Here is a 14,585-nt window from a genome sequence, read left to right on the forward strand (position 1 = left end):
TTACTCTGGTCTGAGAAAGTTGTTTAAATACATTTGTGGTGAAAGCCACCCTGCAAGCTGGCATGTTCTCGCCTCAGCGCAATTTTTGTTGGATATATAAGTATATATATATGTATATATATACCGCAAAGATATCCTTTATTCTAGTGGCATCCCAGATATGTTACTAAGGGCGTAACTACAGGAGGTATATATAGGTGTAATGACCGATATTCATCTCTGTATACTGGTAAAAAGTTTTATGCCCGTTACTATCCAGACAAGAGATGTCTAAGAACTCCCTCAGGCGAGCCCCAGCCTGAGGTCAAGTCCGCCCTGGTAGTATTATCTCACCAGGGTGGAACAAGGTGGCAACATGACATTCGTGAGTGAGCCATCCTCGTCCAATTCTTGGAATTGCCCCAGAAGCTAGTGGTAGAAGTAGATAGCACTAACATAGAGGTCATTGCATCTCTCCCTCAGGTTTCGCTAAAAGAGCACACTGAGCTAAAAAACTGGGGTCACGTCGTATTTGTGTTTTGACTAGTGACTTAGGGCAGGCTTGAACCCACTAATGCCCTATATCTCTCCCCTTTTATGATAGAACGTTGTCAATGATGTCATAGAGGACGTCATGGGTGAGGTAATATGTAAGGTAATTAGCAGTATATGGTGAGGGTGTGAGTTATTGTTATCTTAGGGCACAAGTTATAGTTTCTTGAGATACCTATAACGGGCGAATTTAAGTGGTTTCGGGCATGGCCTTTGGCCAGGCGCAGTGTGGGGTTGGCAGCAGGGCCTGGACTGCAACCAGGCCCTGTGTCCAAACCATTAGCACAGTTTCCCTCGCCAAGTCACTTTGGACCACGAGGACCCCATCCCCCAAGACTATTTTTTTTTAAAGGGAGGCGAGCATGTGGCCCCTTCTCTCCAATCAACTTTGGGCCCTAGGGATCCCATCTCCCAGGGCCTTTTTCCTAATTAAGGGGAGGGGGCGCATTTCTTCCCTCCCCATGCGAATAGTTGTCTCAGAAACCCTATCCCCAGGGCCGAAGCATATATGATAAGGGGAGGGGGGCACACTGCCCTTCTCCCCGAGGTAATAGGAGCCCTGGGATCCCATCAACTGATCCCAAAATGTACATTCAAGGGGAGTGGGGTGCTCGGCCCCACTCCCTGTCAAGGTTTTATTCCAAACTCCCAGGATCGGCGTGTTGCTCAAATGGGTCCACCTCTCTATCGCTCCACTCTCTGATGCTATAACAGCGCAGAGGGTAGGAATGATTAAGCGAGGGAAGGAGAGGATGGGGACAGCGGGGAGGGAGATCTACAACACAAAAACCACTATTAGAGGAACGTTCTAACTCCAATATCAAATACTCTGATGTACAAACATACATTGACAGCTCTAACTACCTGTAAAGAAAAAGAACTTGCAATCTTGCAAACAATCTTTGTTGGAGATATCTTATCAGCGGAAGGCTCTTTAAATGTAAAACGAAGAAAACACCATTCCATCAGTATTGAACACACCCTGGGCAAGCACCACACACACGCTTACACTCACGTCACACGTTACCCACCACAATGTTGAAGGAACTTGCATCACGGGGGGTTGAGTACACGGCACACACCACAATTCCCTACTAGGAAGAAAGAATCAAAAGAACTACATGAAGCCTTCTTGAATATATATCAGCCATAGAATGAATTATCTGTACCGGCATCAACATCTCATGCCTAACACGAAGTTGGCTGTTTACTCACAGCATATGTCACAAGTGGTATTTCCACTAAAGAGTCACGTAGTCAGCTTAATCAATATGTAACAGAAAGTACACACCCTAGAAACTTCGGAGGTTACAGAGTCCCACACCTGGGTGTATGGTTCACAATATGAGCTCAAAACTCCGAACTTGCTCTAACGTGCAACAGATTTTACACGCTCACGATTGGTGACTGCGTCACCATTACCGCCCTTGTAGCGTGCGACTTTGAACCAAGGGTTTCTCTCCGAGTTACTCACTCCCTCTCCGACGTCTGCTTTCCCCAGAATTCGCAGCAATGCACTGATGCCGAGGCTCGGATTAAGAGGCTTCTGGTTAGGCGCGTCATCACTGCACACGCGCGACTATGGCCGGAGGACTCATGAGAAATGTAGTTCGGGCGTGAAACGGGACACTTCCCACCGCATCACCGTTTCACGCCAGCGAGACTTTTGGTGTTCCGGATCAGGGAAGTGCAACACTCCCTGAGCCTTAATAGGGCATGAGTACATCATCTCTAAAGGTCAAATTCTTTAGAAACGGGGAAGTGGGCCACGCAACACTCCTTCCTGATCCTTATTAGGCCTCTGGGACTCATCCCCTGGTGATGCAGTTAACTTAAAGCACAGGGGGCCTGTGTTTCTTTTAGGTGGGTGTCCCGGTGATCACCCAGGACACCCACCAAACCGCAAGTTGGGGACTGCAAGGGGAACCATGGGGCCCGGCAGGAGCAGCCTATTTTCGTCTTCTCCCGGCGGGCGGGAGTAATGTGTGTTTCCATGCCTGCAGGAGGGCTGGCATGGAATTAAAGGTCTGCTCCCACCTGATTGGAGCATTTTTTCAGCTCCTGCCAAGTGAGAGCAGATATGCCTTCCTGGCCCGCTTTCCTGCAAGCAGGCAAGGCATGTAGGTCCACCCGCCAGGAGGTTTAAAAATGCTCCCGCCCGGTGAGAAAAGGCATGTTTCCTTGCCCGCACTAATGCAGGCAGTGAAACTACTATGTCCTGGAGGTGGGTTCCTCAGGACACAGTCTGTGAGCTGGCCCTGGGGATGGGGTTCCCGAGGTTTAAGAGTCTCATGGAAGGGGCCTGCACTGCCACCCCCACCCCTTATTAGCGACTTTCACCCTCTCGGGGAGTGGGGTCCCTGGAGTCTAATAAGTTTCAGGGAGAGAGCCACCTGCTCCCCTCCACCTATGATACACAACAACCCTGGGGGATTGGGTCTCCTAAGGCCTCAAAGAGGCTTGTGGAGTGAGGCCACACATCATCCTCCCCAAAAGAATATTGTGCAATGCCCTCTGGGCCCTGGCCCACCGCAGTGGGGCAAACTAAGAGAAGCAGTGAAGCCTGTGTGTTTTTTTAAATTTTGCACTGTATCCTCTGTTTATGTACTCTGTGTTTGTCTCTCTGGGACCTCATCAGGATGCCTAGGGGGCAAGGGAGTAACCAGAAGCTTAAAATATGCCTTACTTTTAACCACAGCTCTTATGGCAACCAAACAAGCATAGCAAGTCAACCTGACCCTCTCTAGAATAGCTCTTGTCTCTTCCATCCATTCATCCTGTCATTCTTCCATGCACCCACTGATATCCACCATTTCACATTTACATTCTGCCATCAATTCATTCTTTCATCCCTATTTCAGTATTTCATCCATCTGTTCCTCCATCCATCCATCTGCCCATCCATATCCAAATCTATCCATCCTTCTTCAAGCGTATTCATCAAACCCATCCATTCTTTCCCTCATCCATCCCTCCATCCATCTTTTCACTTATACATCCATCCATTCTTTTGCTCACCCATATATCAATCCTTTCATTCCATCCATCCACCCTTTCACTCCATCCATCTTCTCTTTCCCCCATCCGTCAATGCTTTCACTCATCCATCGATCCTTTCACTCATCCATCCACCCTTTCATTCATCTATCCAACCTTTTAGTTGTCCGTCCATCTATTCACCATTTCATTCATTCTCCATCCACCCTTTTATCCAGCCATCCATTCTCCCTTTCCCTTTTAATCACCCATCCTTTTGTTCAGTCATCCATCCTTCCATCGATACTTTCACTTATCACTCCATCTTTTCACTCATCCATCCATCCTTTCAAACATCCCACTACCCTTTCACTCACTCTTCTATTCTTTCACTCATTCATCTTTACATTCATCCTTTCACTCAGCCATCCATCCTTTCACTCATCCATCCATCCACCCACCCTTCCACCCATCATCCACCGACCCAAATATCCATCCATTTTCCCTTTCACGCATCCATCCATATTTTCACACACTCATCTATCCTTCTTTTCATTACATATCCATCCATCCATCCATCCTTTCACTCCTTCATCAGTCCATCCATCCATCCATCCATCCATCCATATGTTCATCATCCATCCATTCATCCACACTTTCACTTATCCATCCACCCTTTAACACAAACATCCAGCCTTACACACATCCATTCACTCATACACTCACTCACCCAACTTTTCATGTGACATAAAAGGCTCATTAAGAACCCCAACCCGCTGTAGCTGCTAAAGCGGGGGCTTTACAACACCCTTGCTGTGGGTAAGGTTATCCCTACCCATCCCTCTTATGTCTTTGTTTTTACTTTGTTTTAGGACTCAGGAATGGGTCCCAAGTCCTAACCGCTGCCGCCACATCTTGGTTGATGTGGTGAAAGCCTATCAGATCTCAGCTTGCGATCTGTTGTCTCGCAGACCCTCCACAATTTGAAATATACAAAGTATTTGTTCATTAATTGCTACAAAAACTACTGAACGGATTTACATCAAATCACTAAAAACACCTTTTCTGGACCAAGAGCATTTTCAGTACCCTCCTCACCCCCGATGGATCACCCAAAGTCTTTCCATACACAATCTAGGCAAAAAATAAATCTTTTTGGGAAAGTTTTGTAAAGATTCATCAAACAGCACCAAAGTTTTTAACAACCCAAAAGGCATGTAAACTGTAGCAAAAATATTTAAAGTAATGTCTTAAAACCCTTAAAAACAATAATCTTATACAACAATATTTAAGTTTTATTCATTTTAATATTCAATAATATTATATAAAGGTCAAAAACGATATACCCACTAAAGATAATACTTACCTTCATATAATGCCACTCAAGATATTCTAGCTAACTTTAGTAGAAAAGGTACACATCACTAACTAGAACAAGCAAAATGTGGATAAAAAGTGTAGTGGAGTGAGTCAATCAATCCAGTTATCACAAGATGTGTTGAATAGGGTGTGACATGTATAGAAGTATTATTTTTTATAAGATGGAAGAAGAAATTAGAAGATTGCTTTGGACATTTTCTAACCCAATGCAAGTTTCAGAAACACAATGTGGAATTTACACAAGGATTGCTACGTAAATAGGCATACATCAACTTTTTTGTGAAGACCACACAATTTTGTTTTTGCCATGTATAATGAATGAATGTTTAGATGATGTGCAAGCTGAAATGTTAGTAAATGAGCTGAAAAATGTAACTTTATCCTTGTTAATGCCTCTCTTTATAATCACCCCCTTACTGTTTTACATGTTGTCTATCAACTACTTGTTTGTGTTTTCTGGGAAGCCCGGACAATATAATCGCCTCCACCCAATTCAAGATGGATGATGCTATGTAAAGGATCATAACTCGCCTGACCATCAGAACTCAAGATATTGCGCCTCTTTCCCCAAAAACATTTTTAGCTGTAAATATATGCTAATGACTGAAAATGGCTACATTTATATCTTCCCAGAATGCACAAAAAGATATTTGGAACACATAAATGCTCAGCAGGAACTTCCACATAGGGGGTGAATAGTGGTTGGATCAAGGTATGGTTTACCCTTGAAAGTTCCTGAATCACAAACTGTTCTCATGTGCTACCCACCCTAAAAAGGGTCAGACATTTGCTCCATCAAAGGGCTATAGTTAATCTCCATTCTGAGGTGTAAAGTAGCAAGAAATGCCATAAATCAGATGACTTGCTTATATGGGCTAAAATAAGTGTGGGGTGGGGCAAGAATCTTTCAGCTGCAACATCAAGCTGATCTATCTAACCATATCCAGAGGGTGATATTTGCATACTCATTACACATAGTGAGGTGTATGGTATTAGCTTCCCACAATTTAATTAATTCCAAAGCATGTCAAATTCATGAGTTGTATGGTGTATAGATTTTCATTGAGGCAGTGTCTTTTCACTTCTACAGCACAGTGTTTACTATTCTTTGTACTTGCCAAAGACTTAATTCCTCAAACATGGTTTAAACGTACTCAGGTATTCAAAAGGTGGAACATGCATTCACACATTCCACATCCTGATACACGGTATAAGGATTAATGGATTTTTAGATGGGAAACTCCAACTGCACATGATGAAAAATTCCACTTTGTTAGTGTGAAAGAAGTCTTTATTAGGGGAGGGATATAGAGAAGGAAGTACTGTTAAGGGCAAGGTGAGTAGGCCATGCAAATGTCTTTGAATCTTCAAATGTTTGTAACTTTGTGGTTAATCTCAAAAGGTTTCTAAGATATTTCCCACCCTGTAAGTGCACTGAAAATTACTCCTGTAAATGACAGGCATAGGTGTTTTTCCTGGGTGAGAATAAAAAGAAAACATCTACATAATTTAGGGGGTTGTTAGAGGAATTCTTCCACAGGAAAACAATTTTCCCTGTGGAGAAAATGGGTTTTACAGAACGCATATTTCGCTTATCCCTTAACAGAATTAGAGTTAAGGTTCACTAGGTTAGGAGGATGGCTGCTCAATCACAGAAAAATACCAATGTTAGAAATTTCTCAGTGTAACCACCTTAGAATTCCATGAATTCTTAAATGGCGTTCTACTCATCTAGATGTTTGTAAATTAACCTTGATATAATTGTGTCTTAAGTGTTTCACAGTACGGCGTTCTGAAAATTTCTCTTAGCGACTTTTAGAAATTCTCGAAATGCTGATTCATATGCAATTGTAGAAGTGGTGTTTGCCATTGAAAATGTACATGGATTATATAATAGGCATTTTATAGCAGCAATGTCAATTTGAATAGTTGTTCAAGTTTAGATCAGTTTAAAAATTTGATATTTTCAGAAATTCAAAATTCTTTGGTGTTAACTTATGTAGCACAAATTTTATAATGAAAAAATGTAAGCTGTTTAAGAAAAGTTATTTTGGGAAAAAGAAAAGAGTGCTATGTCTATTGTGGATTTAATGTTAGTGTCATTCATGTAAATATTTTATTGTTTGTAGGTTTGTGCAACTTTGGGTACCACTGGGGTCTGTGCCTTTGACTGTCTCATTGAACTGGGACCAATTTGTAAGTATAACAAACAAAAAAAATAATAATGCATTTTTATATAGTGTTATCTTCACTACGCACATAAACAAACACTATAGCAATAGGTCTATTAGTGATTTTATCAACCTTGGATAGATGAAATGCTATACAATTTATTTTACAATGTAGTTCTCTAAAATATTTCTTCTAACTCCTGAATAGGAATTCATAAAGAAGCATTTCAACTGAGTCTAATTTTGTGTATTCATTTGAACATTTTTAATAATATTATCCATTTAAAGATGAATTTCAGTATTTATTGAAGGTCCATCATCCCTGTCTCCATCCGAAATTGCTTGCGGTGTCTCCTCTGAGTTTGAGCCATTGCTTCTTTGGATTTTATTTCTTGAGAAAGGGGGACTGCCCTTTAGATAGGAGATGTTATGAACAATACACTGGGCAATATTTAAACTTTAGAATCTCAACCTTTGCCCATGACCTTGAACTCTAAGAGACTTAGGACCTAATTATGAGTCTGGCAGTACGAGGACCGCCAGACTCACATGGGCGTGGCGGTCTGACTGCCCCATTACGAGTAGGGTGGTCAGACCGCCCTGCGACTGCTGCCGTTGCCAGGAAGTGGCGTTCAGGAGCCCACAATATGTTTGACGGGTCTGCCGCAGTCCAGCCAAGCATATTACAAGTTTCCTCTCTGCCGGCGGTGTCATGGAGGTTCCACCTGTATGTACACCTTGGAGGAGAGGAAACAAAGGGGGCTCGACAGGGCTCCCTGTGCCTCCTACGCTTGTGGATGTAAACGGAGAGGGGCATAACATGTGTCCCACTGTGTGCATGCACAACAGTTCCTGCATGGCATGGACTTTCAAGTCCAAGCCGTGAAGAAACCTTATGAGACATTCCCAGTGTGGTGCTTTTTTCAAAGTCGCCGCTGTTTTTATAGGAGGCACCACCCATCGGACTGCCACTCCGCCCGCTCGCAAGACCACTTTATAGTTATAACCCACACCGCCGAAACTTGTGATCGGGCCCTTAAAGTTCTAGAAACAGGAGCTACAGCTCCCAACTTGATCAATTGCAGCGTCCTGTTCATGAGCATACTTTGGGTCCAATTATGTACCCCCAGTGCCAGTCCGACCACAGCCTACTTGTCGGACCAACCGCCCTATCATGAGTAGGGCTGTCGCACCGCCTCAAGCCCACCGCAAGACCACTGCCACCGACAGGATCGTGGATACACAGCGGCAGCAGTCATGAAAGCAGCGGGGTATGGCAGAGGTGCAGGCACCGCCACTTGAATTATGAGTTGCATTCCCTACGACCTTTTCATGGTGGGAGCCCCCCCATGTAAAGGTTGTCAGAAAGGCAGGGAAGGGGCCCCAAACAGGGCCCACTGGTGTTTTAACCCATCGTAAAGTGTAGCTGGGGGCATTTGTTGTGCCCCCCCATGCCTGCACTGTTGTGTAAGCACTGTGTGCCATGCACGACATGGGGTATGGCAACAGTGTGTGCATGACAGTGCAGGCTCAGCAGTGCAGCAGCTTTGTCTTCAGGCTCACTGTGTGAGCCGAAGCATACCGCCGCAGAAAGACCACCGTTGCCACAACGCAGCCGGAGGTAAACTCGTAATGCGGCAGTCAGGTTACCACCGACTTGGCGGTGTACTCCCAAACACCACAATGTTTTTTTATGCTTTTGCAATACTTAGGATAAAAGCCCTTAAACTCTCATAGACTCCTGAAGGAGCATTATTTGTTGGATAAACAGTGATTACCATTGACTATGTGGGTATGGCTGAATTTATTTTCCATTGGAGGAGAGTGTTTTTGGAGTGCCTTTAACTTTGGCTCTATTTGACACATGTGCATAAAACCTGCCCCCAAAGGAATTTCTTAACAAGATTGATCTAGGAAATTGATGCACAGAGGGAAAAAAGAATCAATAATGTACTTATTACTGTGGTGCTCTATAAGTGATGGCAAAACTACAAAAGGAGGAAGTGGCCGTATTGTTGGTTTCAATGGCCTCGAGAAAGCAGGAGGCTGCAGGATGTACCAATCATTGGCAGGTTTGGAGAGCAATTACTGCTCCTAGGGATCCTTGCTATCAAATTAAGAAGACCCATGAATAGTTTTTAGATCTGGCTTGACAGTGCAGCTGTCGCCAGATCTGATGTGATCAACTGAGAAAGGACATTCAAAAGCACTACACACTACTTTGACTCTGCCCACATTAGGATTTAATTGAGTACAGAATTTGTTTATTAATTATAGTTACTACAAAGGAAGTAATCCTGGCACATTTATTGGAAATGCATAGGTTAAACCCAATAAGCATTTAATGATGGCTTGGTATTATACTGTGTTAAAATCTTTATAGAGAGAGACATTACTAAATTGAATGTCACAGATTACCATAATATGCAAGTGTGTTTGTGTTGGTTACCCAATCTGACGGACCCAGGGGTAGACGGTTTCCACTATACTCCTTGTTAGGTCCAATTAAGTGGGTTGTATTTTGCCAACTTTTAGTTTGTATATGCCTATAAAGTTATGACCGTACACCTGAGATGGCTGCCTTCTGGGAAAGTTTATGCACAATACAGTAGGCCTGAGTTGGCTGTGGTAACAAACCAAATATAAAGGCTACATGCTTCATTGGGTCACTGGAAAAACATGTCTGATGCCTCAGGTCTGATCTGTTTATTAGGAAAGTTATGGCAAAGGCAGTAGGCCTGGATTATTTATTGAGATAACCATGTGTTAAAGCCAATCGACCTTTAAGAATTTATGATTATCATACTGTAGTAAGGGCTGTAAACAGGAAAGTGGAATCCCACAGATCACTATTGTTGGCAAATGATTTGGTTTTAGCATCCTCAATGACAAATGCTGGGGTATAAGACTTGCACAGTGATAATCTATTTTAAACTCTCTTAAAAAGCATCATATTTTGTTTTGTGAATTATGATTAAATATATTTGTAATTTAATAACTGAATGCTAAATAGTGTCTCCGCAGCAGAGGTTATTCTCAATTCAGTGGGCCAGAGTTGTTTATGGTTTCAAGCCAATAATAGAGGCGTCTATAGGCCTGAGTTAATCCATTAGGAAAACTTGTGCTACATGCCATAAATTTAATCTGTTTATCATGAAAAGTTACGACAAAGACAACAGGCCTGGCCAACTCATTGTGATAAGTATTTGTTGAAGCCAACATATCATTAAGGGTGTTATGACGTGATCTGTAGTCAGTAATGGAGACAGTCTATTTTGTTTAGGTAAAATAAAGAAATTCTTCTGGACAGCAGTGATGATGTGCAAATGTTATTTAGAGTCCCCTATTCTTTTCTCCACATCGGTTCTAGGTCTGGGAAAACCCATTTTCTGCTTTTTTATCTCTGCTCTTCCTGGAAAGATCGCTTTTTGTTCTCCCCAATGAGTAAGAGACAGAAAATGCCTGGTTTACTACATCCACTTGCCTTAGCTCTCTAATATCCCACCACCACCATCCTTGTAAGCATGTTAAGCCAGGACCTCAGCCCTTACTGACTCTTTGATCATTTTTCATGATAGTGTCAATCAGTGATCATTTATCTGTTTAGTGCCACCAATTATGCCAATTTAGTAATAATGATTGTGTCTCATGCCTGTGGCCACATGCCTCCTCCAGGACTATGGAATGGACAACACAGCTTCTCTTTTTCTACGGTAGCTGGTTTCATATGGTGGAACTGTGACTGGACTGTCTCCTTTCCAGTCCGGTCAATATCTCTCTCTTTGTTCTGTTTCCCAGCTGCCATCTTGGAGATTTAGATCCATGTCTCGCTACCCAATCCCTGCCACAGACACGTTTTTTGTTATACAGTGTTAAATACTATAGAGCGGTATTTTGCTAGATGGAATCCAACAGACTATAGTAGCAAGCACATTTTGGTGTTAGTCACCGCCTCTGACAACCCTTGAGGTTAATGATTTGTAATGTGATAATCCTTGTTAGGCCATTTTGAGAGGGGATGAGTATTGTTTTGTCAACAGAATTTATGCACACCACGGTAGGCTTAAGCAACTTATGATAAAAGCTTGATTGGTTCACTGAGAAACTGAAGTTAGATACTGTTGTTCTGCTCTGTTTCTTACAAAAGGTTATGACAAAGGCAGTAGATCTGACTTATTTATTGTGAAACGCATTTGCTAAAGCCAATAGATCTTTAAGGATGGATTGGTCCCACACTAACCTAAAGGGTGTAGACAGGAATTTTGATACATGGGAGGTTATATGTAGATGCCGTTGTTGGTTAACCCTTTTGAAAATCCTTAGGCTAGAAGATTTGCACTATTAGAATATATATTAAGTCCCCATAAAAGGGGTTGTATGCAGTGTTCCCAACTATAATGTTGGACATATTTATAATTTTATGATGTTTAGTTTGTGGAAAAGCATGTGCTCAATGTAGTAGGAAAGAGGTGGTTATGGTGACAAGGCAATTTTAAAAGGTATAGACTTGATTAGTTAAAATTCTATAGTCTGATCTGTTATGTAGAGTTATGACAAAGGCAGCAGGACTGACTTATCTATTGTGAAAAGAGTATGTTAAAGAAAATAAAACCAATTGGACAGGTATTTTGTTATCTGTAATTATGTTAGAAGGCAAGGGTTTTGGTGTTGATTACCCACTTTGACAAAACCTGGGCTTTTGAATCAGCCCTGCCTGCCATTGGTCTGTTCTCATTCTGCTTTCATCCATGATAGCATACAGCATGGAGCAGTGAGTCAGCCCACTTTACTATTGGCTAAATTTCCCTATGAGTTTCGACATTTTGCCTGATCACATGTGCACCGTTCCTGAAAATGAATGTGATCCCATTCCACAGCTGGTGGGCTAGAGCTTTAGTTTTCCATTTTCTCTGTTTGTGGCTCCTTTTTTTGTATTATTTTTTTTTACAGGGTACTGCTTCTCCCTAGAGAGTGTAACTAGGGCCTTCGCTTGCTGCTTATTTCATCCACAATAATTTTTGTCTAGTTTTCCCACTGTTTCTAAACCGGGTAGCCATCTTGGAATGGTATTGCCCATAGTGCATCATTATTATCCTAAGATGTCCAACACATTGCTTCGAAAGCTGGTGGCTATGTTGGAACTTTAAAACAAAGATACATTATGTACAATATCATTGCAAGACCGCCGCCAGCTGCTATGTTGAATTTAATTATGTTTTCTTTTTTCTACTTTTATTCTTTTTATTTATCATAATATGCTTGTTGAGCTTTTTTGTGCTTTATATTCAATGGGTTTGTGGGTGAATGTAAGAATGAGTCAGTGGTGGGTAAGTGAATGAATGCATCAGTGATACAAAGTGTGTGCCAGACTTCCTTTATGACAACATATTGAGTGCCCAAACTCACCAATGCCTGAAAAGGAACTTTCAATTATGAGCCATACCTACTGTCATTGTTAATGCTTGCTGAGAATGCCAACACTCTAAGTATAGGCTGTTCCTTTCTTTATATTGGCAAGACCAGGCTAGGTGTCTTTCAGCAGAGAGCTATTTCTGACATCTACAACACCCACTCTAACAATAAATTCTATCTACCCTCCCCAAGTGTCTATTTTTCTAGCAATAACTTTAAGAATTGGATTGTAAATTATTATCAGTGCTGAGCTAGAAAGTGACAAAGACATTTTGCATTTGCCAGTACAGTCTTGAGCTTGATGGCTATCCACATTAAACCCACGTGTCATGAAACTGCTTTATCTTATTCTTTACTTTTACCTATTCCAAGGTTTTTTGTTTTCTACGCTATCACGCCAAAGCTGGATTACTATGTTATGTATATCACACCACCCACATGTTTTGCTATTGATAGACAACAGTTTTGTCTTCCACCACTAGAAGAATGGAATGTTAACAAGGCGGGAGGCATGAGTTGTGGTTTGTTCCTTTTGCTTAGCTGGCAAATGTCATAGGTTGTCTGGATTTGCATTTACAGAACCATACTAACCATAAACTATGTTTTTATTAGTGGATTGGTATGTTTTGCTCATGATGCACTTCATTAACCTGCTATGTACTCATTTGAGTTGGCCATGTGCAGTTGAAACACCATCTTATAGGATTTGTGGACTTTAAATAACATATTTTGGTACACCTGCGGGCAAATTTCTATTCACCTTAATGATATTACCCTCTTAAAGATTTCACATAACCCACAATTGTAAGTCAAGAGGTTGACAGCTATACATTTGGTACTGTAAAAACACTTCCTGTGAGGCCCTATGGACAACACCCTCTAGTTTACTAAAATACACTACACACATTCCTGAGATGCCATATTGGTGCTATGCTTACATCTCCAGTATGAGATAAACCTCCTCTAAGTGGGATACCCCTACTTTTTATTTTTGAACAACTTTATTTTGAGGTTTGAGATAAACACGACTCAGTGGGAAAGATATAAATGAAACTAATACTGTGGCATTGTATGGTTGACAAAGGCTGATTCTACAGCTGAAACGCGTTCCTTTTTGTTAGATTGAATAATGGAAAGTTTTTTATATATATATATAAATTTATATATATATAATTACCTACTGGTGGTCGACATTAGGTAGTTAAAGTTAGGATGTAGTATCCGTAGGAAGGGTGTTTTTTCATTTGCCAATAACTTTAGGGTCGTATGACGAGTCCTCGTAAAATTTTCAAAACTAGTTTGACGCTCACTTCAGCTGCTATCTTGAAAGTTTCGGGGTGATCCATCAAACAGGAGCTGAGTAAAAGGGGGGTCCAAAAACACATTTTCCCATGTTAATTTTCATAGGAAATTTAGACACAGCTACAGCCCGAACTGCTGAACAGAATCACACCAAATTTGGCAGAAAGGTAGCTTTTGGCCCAAAAAGCTACCTTTTGTAGATTGGTCTAAATCTGTTCTTTCGTTGTGGAGTCATTTAAAGAAATCTCCAGTTGTATATGACGGGATGTTGTGGATCCGCGACCCTTTCTGATCTCATGCTGAGATCTGATTAGCTGCCAACACTTTAAACCAGGAAGTGTTGGTAGCTATCTTGTGACTCAGCTTGAACTGAGTCACAAAAAATGTTTTTAAAAAAAGAAATGGGGGGCCAGGTAGAAAGTTTAAAAAACACGAAGCGCTGGCTCCTGCACTTTGGTTCTAATCGGCCCCCAGGTGGGCCAAGTCCTGGGGGCATTTTAATAAAGGGGGGCACACAGCCCCGCTTGGGGCTCATTGATGCCCCGGGAACCACCACCTCCCTGGGACTTTATGATTGAAGAATGCAGGGGGGCTGTTTGCTTGAAGCAGAGTGCAATTGCTTTGACAGAGAGGGAGCTGCATGTTCAGCAGCTCCCTCTCTGTCAAAAGAAAACAATGCCGGCTCCTGTTATAGGCGGGGAGGTGGCAGGGACTGCAGGGGCCTTAAGGCTCCCTCAGTGGTTCCCAGCATCAGCAACTGGGTGCCCTGGATAGATTTCACTGTTTTTTTATGATTGAAATCCAAGCCTAACT

General features: G+C 42.0%; 1 protein-coding gene across 1 annotated transcript in view; it reads left to right on the forward strand.

Moving 5' to 3' along the window:
• HDC (histidine decarboxylase) overlaps positions 1-14,585 on the forward strand; it is a 211,196-nt gene that overhangs the window by 170,587 nt on the left and 26,024 nt on the right. Inside the window, exon 7 of the mRNA XM_085644258.1 lies at positions 7,017-7,083. Within this exon, the coding sequence (XP_085500384.1) occupies positions 7,017-7,083 (67 nt within the window). The remainder of the gene's footprint in view (positions 1-7,016; positions 7,084-14,585) is intronic.

This window comes from Triturus cristatus, chromosome 3_1 (genome assembly GCF_964204655.1).
Source record: "Triturus cristatus chromosome 3_1, aTriCri1.1, whole genome shotgun sequence".
Lineage (NCBI taxonomy): Eukaryota > Metazoa > Chordata > Amphibia > Caudata > Salamandridae > Triturus > Triturus cristatus.